The 20,454-nt window shown below is 60.7% G+C and overlaps 1 protein-coding gene across 2 annotated transcripts in view; it reads left to right on the top strand.

Moving 5' to 3' along the window:
- Positions 1-1,723: 1,723 nt before the first annotated feature.
- The window catches only part of SULF2 (sulfatase 2), a 64,627-nt gene continuing 45,896 nt past the window's right edge, over positions 1,724-20,454 (top strand). For both annotated transcript variants that reach the window (XM_062204323.1, XM_062204322.1), the window contains exons 1-2: positions 1,724-1,956; positions 16,433-16,672. In XM_062204323.1, the coding sequence (XP_062060307.1) occupies positions 1,782-1,956; positions 16,433-16,672 (415 nt within the window). In that variant the 5' untranslated portion in view covers positions 1,724-1,781. The remainder of the gene's footprint in view (positions 1,957-16,432; positions 16,673-20,454) is intronic.

The raw sequence follows: 20,454 nt of genomic DNA, 5'->3' as shown, positions 1-20,454 counted from the left end.
ACTGTAAAATGGGTGTGATCGGGTCGGCTCTGTGGTGTGACTGGTTCAGTCTCAGCCTGTGGCGCCAGCATTGCATGTGGGTGCCGGTTCAAGTCCTGGCTGCTCCACTTCCAATCCAGCTCCCTGCTAATGCGCCTGGGAAAGCAGCAGAAGGTGGCCACATGGGCCCCTGCACCCATATGGGAGACCCAGAGGAAGTTCCTGGCTCCTGGCTTCGGCCTGGCCCAGCCCTGGCTGTTGCGGCCAACTGGGGAGTGAACCAATGGATGGAAGACCTCTATGTCTCTCCCTTTCTCTCTCTCTCTCTCTAACTCTGCCCTTCAAATAAATGTTTCTTAAAAGATGGGTGTGACGATAGGGCCGGTGAGGTTTGGAGGTGTGGGGTGGGCAGTGCCGATGCGGACCATGGTCGCGCTCTGACGACACCATCCACACCATGTCTTGTTATTTCCACCTGCTGGGCATGCGTCCATGTTGGAGATGAGGAGGTGTCAAGTTCCTGGCCCAGGGTCGCTGCCAGGAACCCAGGAACCAGTGGAGGGAGGCGGGTCCTGGTTCCAATCTCTGCTGGCTCTGGCTGGCGCAAGGCGTGTCTCAGAGGCGAGGAGACTGAGAAGGGTGTGACACCTGTCCCCCCCACCCCCCGTCCTGGGAACCTCACCATCTCACATCAGGCTGTACCCCCGATGTCTGCCGGTACCCCCTGCTGAGCTGTCACTCCGGTCCTGCACAGGTCCCCAGGGAGGGGCACCGCGTGGCACCTGCTCCCCACTCCCGGGAGCAATGCCGGTGGGGTGGGGGCTGTGCTGTCCTGCCCAGCCTGACCCTCGCGGTCCCTGCGTGACGTAGCAGAGTGCTCACGGCTGCCTGGGAGGGGGCTGTAAAATGGAACACACGAGGGGCAACACAGCAGAGCGTAAGCCCAGGTGCTCCTGGAGTGAGTAGAGAGGGCAGAGCCGGGAGGGACCCAGGGAGCCACTGCACACTGTGGAGCGCAGAGAATAGCGTTTCTGACCCCCACCCCTCCCTCCTGCCGCCGCCCAGCACGTGCCAAAGAGCCGAGGTGTGCAGGCCACGCAGTCTGCAGAGTCCGGCTCCCTGGGGCCTTGTCCATGACAGCACGGCCCAGAGCGGCCAGCGCTCCTCCGTGTCCCCTGGCGAGTGGCAGTACAGCAGTGGAGACCTCTGACCTCTGAGCCTGGGAGTCCAGGCTGTGGCCCCCTCCCCCAGGACTCTGGGGACCGGAACAGAATTTCCACTTCCTTATTTAGCCAAGGGTCTGTGCCAGACCCACACGAGGTGTGGGGCTGGAGCCGGGAGCAATGCAGCCCCTGTCTCTGCCGTCCTAAAGCTGACCCTGCAGCTGACTGGCTGCAGTCGTAGTCACCATGGAGGGGTATGAGGCTGGCAGATACAGCGCGCCACTGGCGCCCACACTCGGCAGAGAACGAGCCCAAGACACAAACCCAGGGGAGAACTCAGAGTTGTGAAGATGAGCAGGTGCACAGGCCCCGGGTCCCGGGAGGAGTGCAGGTGCCCAGGCAGCCACTGCGGGCTTGGTGGCGGGTCCACCGCCCGGGCTCTGTGCAAGCGCTGGCCCTGCTGTGGCCGGGCCAGGTCTCGGTGCCGCCGCAGGTCCCACTCCTGCCCGCCGTCACGCAAGACTGAGCCGTGGGCCGGCCTTTCTGTAAATATTGACCTGCCTCTCGTCCTGCTCCTCCAGATCCGTGAGGGACCAGGGAAGACAGCCCGGAGGCGAGCGGCGAGGGAGCGGCCGCACCATGGGGCCCCCCGGCCTCCTGCTGTGCGCGCTCTGGGCCGTGCTCTTCTCCCTGCTCGACGGAAGCTCCGCCTTCCTGGCCCACCACCGGCTGAAAGGCAGGTTCCAGCGGGACCGGAGGAACATCCGGCCCAACATCATCTTGGTGCTGACCGACGACCAGGACGTGGAGCTGGGTAAGGGTTCCGGCCACGGGGACGTCCCCCGGGCTCCCAGGAGGCGCTTCGTCCACAGCTTAGGCAGCAGCCCCCCCCGCGATCACTGCGCTGGGCCCTCCTCCCGGTACGGGGTGGTTGTGTAAACTCGGGACCTCACTGCTGCACGCATGGGGGCTCGCAGCTGGCCCCCAGGACGGGACCTCCCGCCTTTGCCCGGGGCACAGCCGTCCCTGGATTCCCAGCGTCTGAGACGGGAGAGGAGAAGCCGTGACGGCTGTGTTCTTGGCAGTGCGTTCCCCACCGAGGCCCAAGCTGGCCTGGGCCGCCCCCATGGCCCCGGTCCCCTCTGCTCGCCCCTCCCTCGGTGCCAAGGCCGGAGGCGCCCGAGCTGTGGCCTCCTCTGCTTGCCTGGGGCTTTCCCGGCTGTATGTGCCGTGGCAGGAGGTGGAGCCCGTGGAAATGAGGCCACCGAGGCTTGGCTCCAGGGACAGCGTCTGCTGCTGCCTGCTCACCTCTGGGTCCGTCCCGGCCTCAGTTGCTCTCTTACCCTCAATTCTCTGCTTTGCGGGTCCCATTCCTGCACCCACGCCAGAGCTGGCTACAGAAATCCAGGATGCGCGGGCGCCCCCTCGGTGGGTCCCGCCCCTGGGCAACAGACAGGCGCAAAGCAGCGCCACACTTGCTGCGCCACCGCTGCCTCTCCGGTGTCCCCCAGCCAGAGCCACTGGCACCGCCTGAGGCGCAAGGGGGCTCTAGAGGTGATTACAGGGCACCGGGCAGCGCACACAGGTTCCCCCCGAGCCCTGCGCCGTCTCATACACCACGCTTGAGTGTCCACAGGTCTCGGTATCTGTGGCAGGGCCTTGGGACCAATCCCCCGTGTGATCTGAGCCACAAATGCAAATGACGTATGTTGTTTTACATTTTCCAGTAGCTACGGTTTTTCTAAACAGTGAAATGAAACCAGTAAGATTAATGTTAGTAATGTCTTGTTTAACCTAATACGGCCAAGCTATCGTCTCAATGAGTCGTCAACCGACAAGATCGTTTGCGGCCATTTTACATTCGTCCAGATCGCTTTTGAGATCTGGCCGGTGTATCGCACTCAGAAGGCATCTCCGTTAGGACCCGGCACCTTACGGGTGCTCGGCAGCCAATCATGCCTTGCGGCTGCCATGCTAGGCAGTGCCCAAGCCTCCTGCATTTTCCTTCTGTTGCGAATTAGATTTGCCCTTTTACCATCAACGCTGCTGTGCACCGTGACTGTATCGGGGAAAGTGTTCCAGGCACCAAGAGCAGCATGTGCAAAGGCCCTGGGGCGCAACCAAGAAGGCAGAGGTGGCTAGAGCTTGGGGAAGGGGATGGAACATGAGCAGGAGAGAGGGTGGGGTCAGATCTCGGAGGCCGCCAGCCTAAGGGGTGGGCCCAGCCTCCGTCCCCTCCGGGGGACAACAGAACGCTGTTAATGGCAGAGCTTGTACAGTTCCCCTGGGGCCTTTGTGACCTGAGCCCATCCAGGCTCCAAAACTGAGAGGTTTTTAATGCAAAACCCAGTCACTCCTCGCAGTTTGTAGTCACAATCACAAGGATGTTTTCTCCAGGAGCTTCTGTCAGTGCAAAGAGTTTGCCACCAGGAAGCAGTCGGAGCCCAGCGCCTTCATAGTGACCCACAGTTGACCACCGGGCAGGGCGGGGGAGGGGTGGGGGAGGGGGAGAGGGTCTGCTGGCCATGGCCGGCTGAGCCTTGCAACGGCAAGGGGCGGGGTGCTCATGCACGCATCCCGCATGTGTCCATCAGGGTCTGCTCAGTGCAGAACGAGGGGCGCTCCAGGTGGAGGGCGCCAGAGAGGCCGAGGTGCTCGGTGGGAAACTGCTGGGTGAGCTGGGGTGCAGGGGACAGAGAGAGCAGAAGCCCAAGGCTGCTGGGGCCGGGCCTGCTGAGGGTTCTGAGCGAGATTCCTGGCGCAAAGCACATGGGCGAGGCTGCCTTCCCATGTGAGGGCCGTGACCTCGCGCTGATTGCTGCTCTAGCTCCTAGGAGGGGGACGTGAGCTTGCCAGGGGCGAGAGCAGGCACAGGGAGAGGCGTCAGGAGGCGGTGGCCGGGCGTGGTGGAGCTGGTGAGCCTCGGCCCGGGCTGGCCCTGGGGCGCTGCTGAGCCGCGGTCCCCTCAGCCCAGGCTGGCCCTGGGGTGCGGGAACAGCATATTCTGGGCCTCTTTGCGGGAATCTGATGGCCGTGCTATGTCGGCTGCCTGAATCAAACCAGCAGAATACACAGTCGGGGCTGCAGGGGAGGAGCCAGGGAAACCGCGCCTAACTCAGCGCAGAGATTTGTCCCACCCATTTTATAGATGGGGAAACCGAGGCACAGGGCAGGTAAGCCTCTCATCCTGGGTCGTCGAGACTGGCACCCGGAGCGGCAGTCTCCACACTCTGCTGGGGCGACTGCCCAGTGGCCTCCGCGTCGTTGGTCACGTGTCAGGTTCTCGTGAGTGCCGGGAAGTGGCCGTGCAGCCCGTGGCGTCCAACCGCTGCCCACGCGCCTGCCCCTCCCGCACCGGTGCCACCGGCTCCTGCAGGCGGCTGGGCCTCTTCCGGGAGGTGAGGGATGCGGAGGTGGGTGGGGGAGGGGAAATGGGCTTTTTATAAACCACTAGACAGGCCCCGATCAATAATTCATGTTCCAAAAAAGCCCGGCACATTATCTCACAGTCTGCTACGACTGGCAGGCGGAGGGTGGTCCTAAAAAATTTATCATCTGCTATTTTCTGCTCCCCTGTGCGGCAGTTCTGACAATTTTCCGGGCTCGGAACTTCTCGCCTGAGATAATCAGGCTTCCTTCCAGTGCCAGGGCGGGGAACAGCCGTTGGCTCCAATCAGGCTCTGCCGGCCCGGCAGGAGAAGGGGCTCAGCCCATCCCCCGCCCACAGGGCTGCGTCCGGCTCCGTTCCCTGTTGTCACTTGGAAGTGGCATGTGCGGGAGACCCGGCTGCAGGGGCTTCCCAGTGGCCTGAAGACCCGTGCGTGGGGCCGTCCCCCATGCAGCTGGGGGAATCCTGGCGTGGGCGTGCCCCTTGGAAGCCGGCAGGCTACGGCCGGCCTCACTCCCCCTGCAGGAAAGACCGGGAGAAGCACAGGGGGCTCCGGGGGGGCCCCGGGGACAGTGGACTCTGCCAGGGCTTCCTGTTTAACCCGCTCCAGGCCACCCTGGGTGGGTGGGGCCCAGGCGACTCCGTGTCCCTGGCCTGGGGCCCGACAGTGCACCGTGTCCTGGCTCTCCCAGGACTTGTGGTTTTTAACTGGACTGACCTTGTGAAGCTTACATGTTATTTTTTTAAAAGATTTTATTTATTTATTTGAGATGTAGAGTTACAGAGAGAGAGAGAGAGAGGTCTTCCATCCGCTGGTTCATTCCTCAAATGGCTGCAATAGCCAGAACTGCACTGACCTGAAGCCAGGATCCAGGAGCTTCTTCCCGGTCTCCCACGCAGGTGCAGGGGCCCAAGGACCTGGGCCATCTTCCACTGCTTGCCCAGGCCACAGCAGAGAGCTGGATCGGAAGTGGAGCAGCTGGGACTTGAACCGGCACCCATAGGGGATACCGGCACTGCAGGCAGCAGCTTTACCCACTACACCACAGCGCTGGCTCCCACTTAGACATTATTTTAAAAGGAAGCTTTGAATTCTAACTCTGGAAAATCCAGCACCCATGGCCTTTGATCAGAGGTCACTGCCAGACCAAGGGCGATGAAGACCAAGCGCAGTGTTTTCGAGATTCTGCCAGGTGCCACCTCCAGCGAGGCCGGGGTGTCATCATTGAAAAGGTGACGGGCAGTTTCGAGAGAGGCAGGAGAGGCGACATGGCGCCCACAGGACAAGGGGACGCGTTCTCCAGTGGGAGTCACAGCTTCTCCTGCTGGGAGCCACGTGGCAATGGAGGCAGAGTTAGAGAGAGACAGGGAGGTCTTCCATCCGCTGGCTCACAACGGCTGGGCTGAGCCAGGCTGAAGCCAGGAACCTGGAAGTCCACCCAGATCCCCCTGTTGGTGCAGGGACCCGAGCCCTCGGGCCATCCTCTGCTGCTTTCCCAGGAGTGTTAGCTGGGAGCCGGATCGGAGGTGGAGCAGCCGGGACTTGAATTAGCGCCATGATGCAGAATCCATCACCTGCTGTACGCCGGCCCTGGTGATGGCCCTCGTGCCGAGGTTTAAGGAGTGTCAGGGTGAGGTCACGTTGTCCATGCACTCCTGGGGACTGGCAGTGGGGCCAGGGTGGTTTCCTGAAGGAAAATTCGAGAGCAGGTGCCCGAGGAAGGCAGGAAGGAGACCCGTGGGGTGGGGTGGAGTGTGGGGGAGGTGTCGCGTGGTGAGGGGGGCACGTGTGAGCAGTGTGGACCTCCATGGGGTCTCGGGGCCCCATGGGTAGGGCTCTGCAGGCTGTGGGAGCCGGCTGTGCAAAGGCCCTGAGCTGGAAGCTCGTGGAGTAGCGCGAGTGACAGGGACAGGAAGAGGCCGTGGACCCTGCAAGGCGTGACCATGGCGGGCTGGGGCTGGGCTTTCTGAGAGGGACGGCGGCGGGAGGGGACACGTGTGTTTAGTGTTTCACAGTGACCTCTGGCTGCCGTGCAGGGAACAGAACAGTGTGGTGGGGAGAGGGGGCTTCGCAGAGCAGGGCCTGGGGGCGGGGGTCCCGGCCAGATCTCTGTTTCCACCTCCATCTGTGCACACGCAAGGAAACCACACCCCGTGCCACAGACTGATAGCCACGGGGGCAGGCGGCCGGATTGCAGACGCCAGCTCACTCTCGGCCCCGCCTCCTGACATTCCTGCCGTGTCAGGAAGACGTGGGTGCAGGCGATCCCGGTGCCGGAGGGAGAGAGGCTCCGCTGGGCCCGCCCCGCGTGGCCCTGCCAAACACATTCCTGAAAGGTTCCTTTTTTCAATTCAGCAGCGCCCTTGAATGCTGGGAGCTGAGTGAATCAGGATTAGCTTTGGCTGGAATGTGAAGCGACAGTGGCTTCAGCAAGATAGGATTTCGCCTGTCACTCACAGGGAAGTTGGAGGTTGGCAGGGAGGTTTGCCAACCTCAAGGCTATCTGGGACCCGGGCTCCCTCTCTGCTACTGTGTAGCTTCCATCTTCAAGGTCATTTTGTGGTTCAGGATAACTGCTTCAGCTCCAGCTATCACAGCCATATTCCGGGAAGAAGTGCAAAGGCACAAAGGGTGGATCTTCAAGTCCTCCCTCTTTGAGGATCTCATCCCAGAAGCCACTTGCAACACGCACAGAACTTTAGCTTCATGGTCTTGGCAGGAAACATGGGACACACGCAAAAGAGGATGATTCCAGGGGGCTTCAATATTGTTTGCAGGTGCGGCAGATCCAGCATCCCCCGTGGGGATGGGGCAGTGCCCCGAGGGGAGGAGGCAACAGGTGACAGCGGCACCTGGGGCCCAGGCACCCGATAGCAGCGCACCCTCTGCTGACGGCACATGGAGGAAGGGAGAGGAATCTGTAGCCCACCTCCCTTTTGGGGCTCCCCTGTGGCTGAAGCCAGACGCCAAAGGGCAGAGAGCTGGGCACCGAGGGTCTGGAGGGTGGAGCGAGGAGGCCCCGGCACAAGCAGCCAGAGCGAGTCCGGACAGTGTCGTGTTCTAGCTGGACACCTTGGAGGGGCCGTGGAGGAGGAGAAACAGATACTGGTGGGCCGCCTGGGGTCTCAGCCGCCCTTAGTTCAGGGGCACGGGGCAGCTCCTCCTGCAGCGGGTGCTGGCACTGTGGGTGTGGACGCTGGCGAGACCTGCATCGCCTTTCATGTGGGAACCTGGGGCAGGAGCACCTCGGGCAGGGTGGCCAGGCCAAGAGTCCCGCAGCAGCAGGAATGGGCCGAGGTAGCAGGGCCGGGTAAGGGCAAGAGTCTGGAATTTAGCACGAGGCTGGACGGTCACGGGAATGTTCTGAGTGCTGCAGGTGGACAGGGCGTGGCCCAGGAGCGGGAGCATGGCAGGGAGGGACAGGTGGGGACCCTGCCCTGAGGGTTTTGCAGGTGGGTGGCAGCAGGGCTGGGCGTGAGGGAGGGAGACCGGCGCGGCTCCTCCCCGCTTTTTGGAGAGCGGGGTGTGGGGGGGAGCAGATGCTGACACAGTGTCTGCAGCTGGGGAGACTGGGGAGAGCTCCGGGGTTCCAGGCTGTAGGCAGAGCCCCACCCCAGTGAATAAACTTCCTGGTGGCGGAGTGACACCAGGGAGTGGGGTGGGGCTGTCGGGACAGGAAATGGCCAATGAGGCACCGGGCCTCGCCCCTGCCCCACTGAGGCTGACCGGGTCAGGAGGCGGTGGAGAAAGCCAAGGGCTGCTTACCCACATCCGTGGCCTGGGGCTGTGGGAACCAATTCTGAGCCTTGGCTCTGCAGAGCTTAACACGTAGTGGTGACACTGGACTTGAGTTCGTGACTGCCAAGGGCAGGAGAGGGCCCCCACGGTCTCCCTCGGGCCTTTCTTGGGCCTGCTTGAGCAGACAAGGCTGCAGGTGAATTCCAGCCTGGGGGGCAGACAGCAGCCTCCCAAGAGGGGGCAGGACACGGGGCTTCTGCACCTGTGACCCAGCTCAGAGCGCTGCACCTGCCACCCTGCAAAGCCAGGTCACACCTGAAGGGACCCACAGCCTCCGCCCCCCCACTCCTGCGAGACCCTGGGGCGCCGGAGAGTGGTCCGTTTCAGGGGTACTTCGCTGGTCCCGTCTGGAGTGGACCGCGCTCAGGGCTGCGGGCACGGGGGGGGGGGGGGCGGCAGAGGAAGAAGGGGCCCTGCTCGCTCGGTCCACCCCGGGATTGTCAAACAGCTGAACTGACCGTGAGCTGTGCTCAATTAAAAAAGGTTAGCGGGGTGGGCGTTCTCGGCACAGCAGTTAGGGAGCCCCTTGAGCTGCCTGCCACGCCCCAGTGCCTGGTTTGAGTCCCTGCTCTGCTCTGATTCCAGCTCCCTGCTGATGTGCACCCTGGGAGGCAGCGGGTGAGGGCTCAGTACCTGGGTCCCTGACACCCCAATGGAAGACCTAGATGAGCTCCTGCCTCCTGCCTCCTGCCTCCTGCCTCCTGGCTTGGGCTTGGCCCAGCCCTGGCTGCTCTGGACATTTGGGGAATAAACCAGTGGATGGGAGATCTCTCCTTGTCTTATACAAATGACCCAATGGTTTACTAGGGTTAAAAACAGAATTCGGTGGTGACATAGAATGTTCTAGAATTGTCCCGGAATTTCACAGTTGAAAGAAAGCTTAATGCCTAGTTATCTTTGTGCTCTGTTTTTATAGAGGAAAATGGAAACCCACAGAAAGTAGTGATTTAAGGCCGCTCACGCCTCCTGGGTACCCGGCAGTACAGAGGAGAGAGGAGTTGGGGGCTCCGGCTGGACGGCAGCGTGTATGTGTGTGCACACATGTGTGTGCATGTATGTGTTACACAGTCTGTACATATTTAAGAGCTGAATGCTTTTTTAAAAACAAAATATTATTTATTTGAAAGGGAGAGTTACAGAGGGGCAGAAAGAGAGGTCTTCTATCTGCTGGTTCACTCCCCAGAAGGCCGCTATGGCCAGAGCTACACCAATCCGAAGCCAGGATGAGTACAGGTGCCCAAGCACTTGGACCATCTTCTGCTGCTTTCCCAGGCCATAGCAGAGAGCTGGATTGGAAGTAGAGCAGCCAGCACTAGAACTGGTGCCCACATGGGATGCCCGCACTGCCATGCCACAGCGCCGGCCTGGAGTTGAACGCTTTTAACACACAAAACTCTACAGATGGGAGAGGAGACGCTGGGAGGGCCTGCAAGGGGCATGTGTCCTGTTCTTCATCCTCCCTGTCTCCTGGCCAGGTGGCCCTTAAGGGGCCCCTCCTCGACCCCCAGGAGAGGAGGACGCACAGCCTGGGAGCCCCAGGGGCCGGTGGGTTGGGGAGGGGCCGCAGCGGGTGCCGGGTGTGCCCAGGTCAGACGCATTTCCTGCTGTTACAGATTTCGGGAGACGCCAGAGACACTTCTGTGGAAAATCCCAGGCCAAATTCTCCTGCGGGCCGATGCTGGGGAGACCCAGGGGACTCGCGGGGACTTTGAGAACTCTTGAGCCTTGTTAAAATCAGAAGAAACTCTGTAGCCTAACATCTGAGAAAACGCTTTGATGCAGGATAGTAAAGCAGTCATCTCCCTGCCCACGTGGTCACAGAGTATAATTTTTAATATCTTTTTACAGAAGAGGGACTGGAGAGCAAAGATGCCGGGGCACTGACAAGCTGTCGCATGGTCCCAGGAAAATACCCTACATTTTCTTCTTCGGGAAAAAAAAAAAAAAAAGTATCTATTTGCGACAGAGAGTTAGAAGCAGAGAAAGACAGAGTGATCCCACCTTCCAGTTCACTTCCCAAACGCCCACGATAGCCAGGGCTGGGCCGGGCCACAGCCAGGAAGGAGGCCGGGGCTCCAGCGGGGTCTCCCACATCAGTGGCAGGGACCTGAGGTCTGGAGTCATCACGGCTGCCCCGGGAGTCTGCACTGGCAGGGAACCGGAGGCAGGAGGCAGCGCTGGGAACCAGCCCCAGGCACTCAGACGCGGGATGTGGGTGCTGCCCGCCCGCCCGCCCACCCCATCCTGCGCGGTAAGATGTGGGTGCGGGATTCTTTGTGCACTGGAAAAACCTAACTGAACACTTGTGTGAGCAGCCCGGCCCTTGGCCTCCCGACTGTGGCCTCTTCAGGAGTCAAAGGCAGACAGGAGTCCTTGCCCAGAGGCCTCTTGCTAGAACATTCCACACTTGCTTATCTGTTCTCCAGATAAAAGCCGTGGAAGGCGGCCAGCGTCACAGGGCATTTGCTTTGCGCTCTTCCTCGTCAGCTCTCTCCCCACAGTCCCAGCACACTGAGAGCCATGTGAGGGGAGCAGACTGACTTCAAAGGAGCCGAGTGCTTCCCGGCCCTCGGGTCAGCGAGCGCCGTGGCTGCTGCTCACCCCGGAGGCAGCCGTCTGCGGTTTGCGGATCCCCGAGAATGTTTTCTCGTCACCTACTCCCACGTTCATGCCAAGGGGAGCAGTGCAGAACAAGACGGGAGGGGTGGAGTGATCGCAGTCAGCACGGCCCCGAGAGCGCCCCCCTGAGGAGGCGATGTGCGTATTTGCAGGGACCGCAATGCACCGAGGGTTGAGACTGGGCGGAGGAGCAGCAGGTGCAAGGGTCCTGAGACAGGGCCATGCTTGTTGGGATCCAGAGGCAGCAAGGAGTCTCATGTGAGGCTGCCCAGGGCCAAGGCGCAGTGGAAGCCTCGTGGACAAGGAGCCTTCAGACCGGGGGCCTTGAGGGCCGTGGGGAGAGCTGGACTCTGTCCAGTCTCCGGGGAGAGTGGAGCCAGGTTGTCTGAAGGTGTGGCCTTAGGTTTTTAAAGGAGCCCTCTGGCGGCCAAGGGGAGCACCCGGATATGGGACCAGGGTGCAAGCGGATGACAGGTTAAGAGTCTACCGCGTCAGCCCAGGCCAGACGCCAGAGCGGTCAGGTACAGATTTAAGACGCTGAGTTATTCACTCCAGTTTTATTTCCTCTGGTCTCGAAGTAACTGCCAGCGCTCCCCCAAGCACCCTGCCATCACAGACACTAACGTTGACCCATATTTTTTACAGAATTATTTACTTACTGGAAGCACAGTTACAGAGGAAGAGGGAGAAACAAAAAAAAATCTTCCATCTGCTGGTTCACGCCCCAGATGGCCGCAATAGCCAGGCAGGAGCCAGGAGCTTCTTCCTGGTCTCCCACGTGAGTGCAGGGGCCCAAGGACTTGGGCCATCTTCTACTGCTTTCCCAGGCCATGGAAGAGAGCTGGATCAGAAGTGGAGCAGCTGGGACAAGAACCGGTGCCCATATGGGGTGCTGGCATCGCAGGTGGCGGCTTAACCCGCTGTGCCACAGCGCCTGCCCTTGACCCATAATTTTAAGCAAACAACCACAGGAAGTGGTCATCTGGTTATCAGTCAAAACCAGTGACTCCAGTGCCACCCAAGTAGGGGCCTTGGGGGTCTGGAGAGGCGCAGTGTGCACCTGCCCCCAGTAGCCGTGAGCTGCCTTGGCCCAGGAGAGGCAGATACTGGGTCAGGTTTCCGTCATGAAAGCCGTGGCACCTGCTGAGTGCCTTAGACGGCCACTGCCACGATCCAGGCCTTGGGGAGAGTGGATGGAGGCTGCGTTGGACACTCCCGGTGCAGGTGGTGATCAGTCCAAAAAAGAGGATTTTTGCCACTTTGCAAGCTCATCGTCTTGTACGTCAAAAAATAGAACTAGCACATGAAATCCATAATTGGCAGCTCCTTGGATTGAGATGAAAGTTCTGTGAAGTCCCAAAAATATCAGATAATCAATTTGGAGCCCCAAAAAGCCGTCGCAAATGGGTGGAGAGTCTCAGGGGCTGGGCGGGGGGGACATGGAGGGCTGGCAGTCAGGGCTGGGGCCCTAGAGTTCAGGTCCTGGCTCCTGGAGAGGAGTGACCTCCCTCAGGGTGACCTCCCTCCCAGCCCAGCGCACTGGGGAGGTTCAGGCCCGGAGAGGAGCGGCCCCGGCTGTTTTATCTGCACATCCCCAGACCGATATTAGTCAAAACGAGTTTGGGTTGGCGGGCCCGGCCTCGTTCCAAACTCCTGTTGATTTGTGCGTGGCCGTGGCTTCCAGGCGCCTTCCTGGCACCAGCGCCGTCCACGCACCTCAGGCTGGGCGGGGCTGGGCGGGGCTGGGCATGGGGTCCTGGCCTCGGGGGTGGTGTGTAGCACACACTTCGCTGCTGTGCCAGGTTCAGTTAAGCCGCTCTTGTCCCCACTGAGGGCTCGCGGGGAGCGAGTGGATTGACATGGTGATCTCCATGGGCTCACCGGCCACGCGCACAGAGCGTGGCGGCTAAGAGCATGCCACGGCTTGTGTCCCTGAGTCGCTGGGGTGGGGGTGGGGGTTGAGAGTGCCTGGACCCTCCGGCTTTGAGCACATTAAAAATAAACGGTTCCATGGCCACTTGCTCTTAGCCAACCCGGCATTCAGGGCGGCTGCCTGCGACGGATTATTCAGCAGGTGGCGGCTGGGCGAGGGGTCGGAGGCCCCGCTGGGCCTTTGTGCTGTGGTCCCTGGAGAACAGGAGAGGCCGAGGCCTCGCTGCCGGGTGCTTTGTCCTGTCTCGTGGGATTTGAGGACTGGCGGCTTAAGGGTTGCTTCCTCCTGGAGTGCACAGGATTTGCACAGCTGAGAGGGGCTTAGGGGGCGCCTACTGTGTGCCAGGCAGTGTTCCCGGCTTTGGGGCTGGCGCTGGGGCGCACAGTCAGTAATCATGGCCCTTGGACCACCGGAGACAGCAAACCAGATAAGTACACAGATATGCAAATACGCCAGCACGCAGAGCAGCCAACCTCGAACAGGTTAAGCCGCCGCCTGCGACGCCACCATCCTGTATCAGAGCGCTGGTTCGAGTCCTGGCAGCTCCACCTCTGATCCAGCTCCCTGCTGATGCACCTGGGGAAGGCAGTGGAGGATGGCATATGTATTTGGGCCCCTGCACCCGCATGGGAGGCACAAATGGAATTCCTGGCTCCTGGCTTCAGCCTGGCCCAGTCCTGGCCATTGTGGCCATTTGGGAGGGAACCAGCAGACGACAGCACACTGGGCCACCCACTGCTGGCGTGGCGGCTAACGTCACCCGTGCGAACACTAGGGGACCGCTCTCAGCCTCGCTGCAGCCAGGGCTCAACCAAGAGCACGGGGACATCTTTGTGCGTCCTCCCGTGAATGTGAACCCCAGCGCCCCGCCCGCCGCCTGACCGTGCTGGGCCTCAGTCCTCACCACCTTCCCAGCAGAGCCCCCTTGAGCGTCATTCAGCCCCCCAAGCTCCGTTCCCTGGTCCCTAAGATGGTGAGAGAAGCAAATGACGCATCGCGTGGCCAGCCGTGAACAGCCAGTGGCACAGCGATTGTTACTGTGGTTGTGGGACGCTGCCCCCTGCTCCAGGGGTGATGTGCAGCCGTCTCAGCTGCTTAGATTTCAGGGGCTGCGCTATCAGCCCCCCCAGGGACCCGGCGAAGTTGGTGTAAGACTACAGGGGGAAGGGGCTGGTGCTGTGGTGTAGCAGATAAAGCCACCGCCTGCAGCACCGCATCCCATAAGGGCACTGGTTCGAGTCCCGGCTGCTCCAGTGTTGATCCAGCTCCCTGCTGATGTCCTTGGGCCCCTGCACCCACATGGGGGGACCCGGAGGAAACTCCTGGCTCCTGGCTTCAGACCAGCTCGGTTCTGGGTGTTGGCTATTTGGGGCGTGAACCAGCGGATGAAAACTCTCTCTGTAACTCTGCCTTTCAAATAAATAAAGCTTAAAAACAAAAAGACGAGGGCATGTGGCAAAGAAAAGCACACGTGAGCTATTTGATGTAATTAAGGTCAGATTGTTCTAGATCCAGTGCACAAAACCCACGCACAGGGTCTGTGGCCGTACACCAGTCTGGGCTCCTGAGTTTCCTGGGAACCCCAGAGAGGGAGGTCACAGCAGGCGTTTGCTGAGCACCTACTATGTGCTGGGCCCAGGGAAAACGTCAGGGAGTCCCTGCCTCGCGCAGCTGCTCTGCTGAGCTGCTTCCCTGAGGGCCTCGCTCCTAACCCGGGTGTCTCAGGGTCGCCCGGGGCGGAGTGGAGACACCTGCTTTGTGTCTGCGCTCGGCTGAAATCCTCAGGCCCTGAACTAGAGGACACCTGCCGCTCGCCCTCCCAGGGGCTCCCACCGACTGTGAAGTGCCCTGTGCCGCGCGCGGCAGCGCCTGCCAGGATGGACTGGGGCCCTGCTGACCCGAGTCTGCCCACACTCCCTTGGCCCGCTGTGCTGAGCAGCGCCAGCTGGTGAGGGGAGGCCCTGCACCCGGCAAAACCCTCTAGTTGCGCACCAGTCACAGCTGGAGCCAACCGGTCACTCCAGTCGCTTCGGAAGATGGGAAGTAGCCCTGGTGTGAGCTCCTTCGGGTGCTAAGGAGGTGACCTTTGGTTTGAGCGCTGAACGTGGGCTCTGCCAGCCCAAAGTCTCAGGGAGAGAACCCCGGGCAGAGGCAATAGCACAGGCAGGAGTGAGTTCGGAGCTCCTGGGAGATCCGGTGAGCAAGCCGAGAGCAAAGGGCAGGCGCCGGTGGACGCCGCAGGGAGGAACCGGGTCGTAGTCTCAGTGCAAGGGGAGACTCTCCTGCGTGGTTAGAGGCAGTGACGAGATCCGATCTCTGCCCCAGGGACCGTCTCGGGGTTTCCTTCCCTGGTCAGCAGAAAGATGGGACAAGAAAGCCCAAAGTAATCTCCTTAGGGACAGAAGGCGGAGGGTCTGTTCCGTTGTTTGGGGGTCTCTGGGGGCTGCTGATGGGGGTCACAGCTCCTGGCAAGAACCTCAGGTGCTTGGTGCACCCACAAATTCCCAGACAGTGGAGACTTAGTCTCTCGGGGTTCTGGAGCTGTCACAGGGCTATGCTTGCCCCGAAGGCTCCAGGGGAGCAGTCCCTTCCAGCTTTGGGGGGCCCAGGGCGCCCCTTGGCTTATGGCTGCATCGGGCCAGTCTCTGCTCGATACAGACACCTGTCATTGGGTTTCGGCCCCACCCCAGTAATTCCCGAACGATCAGATCCTTAACATACATCTGCAGACTCTTCGAGACCTGCACGGCCTGGGCGGGGAAGTTGAGGCTGGCCTTGGCAGAGAAGATTCGCATGAGCTCTGCGAAGCGCTCGGGCACAGAGGAGGTGGGCGGTGACGCAGCCAGGCCTCCCACGCTTGCTGAGTGCCTCCTGTGTCACACGCCGTCGCGGCGCCCAGGATGCCGTGCTGAGCAGGGCAGTGGCCTGCACACAGTAGGGCTCCCACCCGCTCTCCTCCATCATCCTTGGGAACAGGTGCGAGTGAAGGCACACTGCCTGGTGTGTGTCATTAAGTCCCAGTGACATGTGCTGGGGGCAGGGCCACCAGACACCTGCCGGACCCCCAAGGGCCCCTGGGAGCAGCATGGCCGACAGGTTCCATGTGGGAGAATGGGGTTCTGGGCTCCAAGAACAGAGCGGCCCCAGGAGGTGAGCGTGGTTCAAGGCGGGCGCAGGGCGTCTCGGCTGCGGAGTTTTCTGGGGAAAGGTTGGCCGGACGGTTGGCGTGACCAGATTTCAGTAAGAGCGAACAATCCTTGGGAAGGCGCCAAGCAAAACACAGCACGGTCTCCCCACAGCCTCCTGGTGGTCGCTCGGCAGAAAGGGGAAGATGACCGTGTTTGTGCCTGCAGAAAAGCGTCCCGGGTCACCTACCCACAGGTGTCCACCTGCCTCGCCGGCATGTCCAGGGGGACTCAGGACCACGGTGCCCTGCTGTCCCCTCCCCCTTAGATTTCCAAAACGGGCCCCCTGCAGGATGGGGCGGGGGGAGGGGCTGCGCCGGTCGCTGGCTCCGGCCTCCGCTCACCTGCGCCCTGTGCTGCTTGCAGGTTCCATGCAGGTGATGAACAAGACGCGGCGCATCATGGGACAGGGCGGGGCGCACTTCATCAACGCCTTCGTGACCACGCCCATGTGCTGCCCCTCGCGCTCCTCCATCCTCACCGGCAAGTACGTGCACAACCACAACACCTACACCAACAACGAGAACTGCTCCTCACCCTCCTGGCAGGCACAGCACGAGAGCCGCACCTTCGCCGTGTACCTCAACAGCACCGGCTACCGCACAGGTGAGCCCCTCGCACCGCGGGCGTCCTGCCAGGGACCCTAGTGACGGGGGTGGTTTGAGTGGGAGTGACGTGTGGGACAGGCGCCTCCTCGGGCTGGGTGGCTTCCCCAGCACATGGGAGGGAGCAGGTCGGTACGATGGGTCCTCTGCACGCCCCTCCCACTGCTGGAATCCTCTAGACGGCAGGTCCCGCCGAGAGCGAGGGCCGGCCAACGCACCCCGCATGTCCTGCGGGCTCCAGCCTCTGCAGAGAGCCATGTGTGCAGAGGGCACGCTGGGCCACCACCCTGGGTGGCTGGGGGGACCTGGGTGCTGCTGCTGGAAGCAGGACAGGTGGGGGCACAAGGGAGCGTCTGCCACTCGGGTCCAGAACTTCTGGCCATGGCTGCTCAGAGCTGCCGACCTCCAGCTACTCTTACATCGGATTCTCACTCAAGCTTCCTGATTTTTGAAAGTGGTGGCAAAATGTGTCTTTTTTTTTTTTTTTTTTTTTAATGCACGCGAGTGTGTGAGTGCTGGTGTGGCTCACGGGCCAACGGAGTCGGAAGATGAGGTGCATGTGGTGTCCTCGAGACGGAAGCGAGGCTGGGGATCGGATTCAGCTGGGGGGAGAGGCGTGGAAATGGCGTCTGTGAAATTGAAAGGAGACTCACGTGTGCTAGTTTCTGGCTCATTCGGGCCACGTGGCGGGCTCGTGGCCGGAGCTAAGACCCTGCCGGCCTCACCAAATCTTACAGGTGATGTAAGTAAAGGAACCAGCTTGAGAGTAACTGGTCTTCCAAACTAGCACCCCGAAATTCACAAACCACCCAGAGCTGTGTGCCCCAAGAGTTGCTCCCATCCAACTCTGGCTAGCTAACCCACCCTCCTCGAGGCGGTGCTGTGAAGTCGCCAGCCAGCGACAACTTTGCTCGTTGTGTGTGAAGTGGCCCTCTGCACCTGGAATCCCAGTCCAGCCTCCCCTTCAGAACGCGGGCCCCTGAAAACACCTGTTTTCCCAGATTGCCTGCTGAGCTGCGTGTACCTTATACGTTTCCCCTCCTGCCCCGCATTGAGTTGTATGTTAAGTCGCTGATTAAAGAGAAAACATTGGAAAGATCCCACTGCATATTGGTTACCTTGATCAGCGTTTATTGATTGAGAAAATGACAAGAACTTTCGTGAATTCAGAATCCCTTTTAGATTAACTTGGTTTGTCTGACATCTATTAGAATATATAATACATTTTTAAAGGTTTATCCATCTATTTGAAAGAGTTACAGAGAGAGAGAGAGAGACACAGAGATCTCCCTTCCGATGGGTCACTCCTCAAATGGCTGCAACGGCCGGGGCTGGGCCAGGCTGAAGCCAGGGGCTGGGACTCCATCCAGGTCTCCTATGTGCAGGGACCCAAGGACTTGGGCCATCTTCCGCTGCCTTTCCAGGCACATTATCAGGGAGCTGGACTGGAAGTGGAGCGGCCGGGACTGGCACGATGCTGGCCCCAGAATATGGGATACCTCTCTAACCCCTGAGGTCAGGTGTGCTGCTGGCTGCGGAGCCACGGTAAACCTATTTGCACGTGGGCATCGGGGGCAGGGGTCGTGTTCGATTTGGCTGTGCGTGTGTGAGCCCAGGTGTCAGCCCTGGATTCCTCTCACTTCCAGTTCTGCGCAGTCTGGGTGGCCGTCTCCGTGGGTCGCTCAGACACGGACCGTTTCTGCCCACGGCCCACACGCGGCTGCCGGGGAGCCTGGGGGGGAAAGGCAGTCGTTAGGCTTAGCGGTCACTTGCCCAGCTGAGAACTAGTTCAGCGTGGGAGAAGAAGGAAGGAGGGAGATACCGCGGCGTGGGGGGACAAACGTCTCGGCCGCGGCTCTCGGCTGTTGGAGGTTGTGTCGGGTCAGCCCGAGCTGGGGGAGACGAACTCACACAAGCAGCCGGCATTTCGTAATAAATCGTGCTTTTAGTGTATTTAGATATTTTAATGGAAAAATGAAACTACAGAACGCGGACAACCACCTGGTGACATCTCACGGTATTTAACTGAGCCGAGGCTACTGGAACAACTGGACTCCTGCGCCTGCTTTATTTATTTATGGGACAGAGAGAGAGATACGGCTCCCGTCTGTGGGTTCCCTCTCCTAAGTGAGCAGTGAGCAGAGTAGGGGTTGGGAATGCAATCCTGGTCTCCCAATCCCTGGAGCCACCCCGCAGCCTCCCAGGGTCTGGATTGGCAGGAGGCCGGGCTCAGGAGCCAGAGCTGGCTGCTGAGCCCAGGCCCCTGATGTGGGACACAGGCATCTTAGCCAGGAGGCTAAGCCAGGCTTGTCGGATGGAAGCGTCCGTCGGGAGGGCTGTGTTCTGTCCCTTCCCCACGTAGACCCACTGCAGGGTCCTCGTGGAGAAAGGATTGGAGGCCCTGAGCTGGCTTCCGAGGGCCTGTCCTGGCTGCTGACATCTGAGTTGCCCAACGAAGAGCTATTACCTCGCCACCCGCGCCCCAGCCTCACCTTCGGTCATCGCGGGGCCCGGGCTGGTTGGCCGATGGGCTTGCTCGCGTCCCACGCTGTCCTCTCCCATCTGTCACTTCACAAACCCTGCCTGTTTGGAAAGACGTGCACTTTGCTGCAGTCTCGCTTTGCGTCGCCCAGTGAGTGCCACAGAGCTCGACAGAGGCCGAGGAGAGGTGCTTGGTTCAAGAGGGATAAACATCAGTTAGTGGAGAATCCGTGGGCAGCTGCTTCGGATGCTGGGGGCTTGGCTCTGCGGCACGAATGTCCCCGCAGGGATAGAGGCCTGGTGAGCCTCTATCTGGATGCTTGGTCATCCGCGAGCGTGTTCTTGAACCAGCTGCTGCTCCGACTGCGCCCAGGAGTTCATGGGTAAGGTCAGCAAAGGACCACGTGAACCTCTGCCCCGCAGAGACCTCCAGTGAAGGTCCCGGGGCTTCTCGGCCTGAGACCTCTCCCTCCGCTTTGCCAAGAGGCTGAGAGCATGGGTTTGGTTGGGGTTTGAATCCAGGCTCTGCCACTTCCTGGCCACGTGAGCTCAGACAATTGTCTTTGACTTCCACGGCTTGGTTGCTGCAAGTGTGGGTCGTGCTCAGAGGGTTTCGTGAGGGTTCGGTGTGTTAGAACAGTGTCTGGGCTGGTCTCGGCCCTTGAGAAATTTTGCTACGGTGATGTGTGCAAGTAGCAGGGGATGACACAGGCCACCTGGGGCCGATGCTGTCAGTTACCAGCCGAGAGGCGCACCTGCAGCAGGCTGTGACCGCTGCCTGACACCAGTCAGCGTGTCACTGCTGGAATAAAATGCCCGGGGTGGGCTGCTCTGCAGAGGAGAAGTTGGATTGGGCTCAGAGACCTGAAAGCACAAGGTCCCCGGCACGGCGCAGGCTGTGGGGGGGGCGTCCTACACTGCCGCACTTGTGGCAGGAGCAGGTGCCTCCCTGTGTGTGCCGTCTCCCCCTATCAAGCCACCAGGATGGAATCGCAGGGGCTCCGCCCCCCCGATCAGGTCTGACTACTTCCTGTTGGCCCCACCTCAACACCGGAGACGCTCCCACCCCCCACTCCCCTTCACCTGAGGTTTCAGGACTTTGACTCCTGCAGGCGTTCAGGGGGATGAAGTCATCTTCAAGCTTTAACAACCTCGCTGGCCGCCAGCCCGGTGCCAGCAGAGCCAGCGCCACACGGGCACATCCCCTGTGCACCTGCTTGCAGTCTGCAGTGTGCTCAGGCCGCGAACCCCGAGTTTCGCTTCAGTAATGGGGGACACTAGCTGGCTGCCCTGTTTGCTCTC

Source organism: Lepus europaeus, chromosome 10, assembly GCF_033115175.1.
Source record: "Lepus europaeus isolate LE1 chromosome 10, mLepTim1.pri, whole genome shotgun sequence".
Classification (NCBI taxonomy): Eukaryota; Metazoa; Chordata; class Mammalia; order Lagomorpha; family Leporidae; genus Lepus; species Lepus europaeus.
This window is presented reverse-complemented; position numbering and strand designations above follow the sequence as displayed.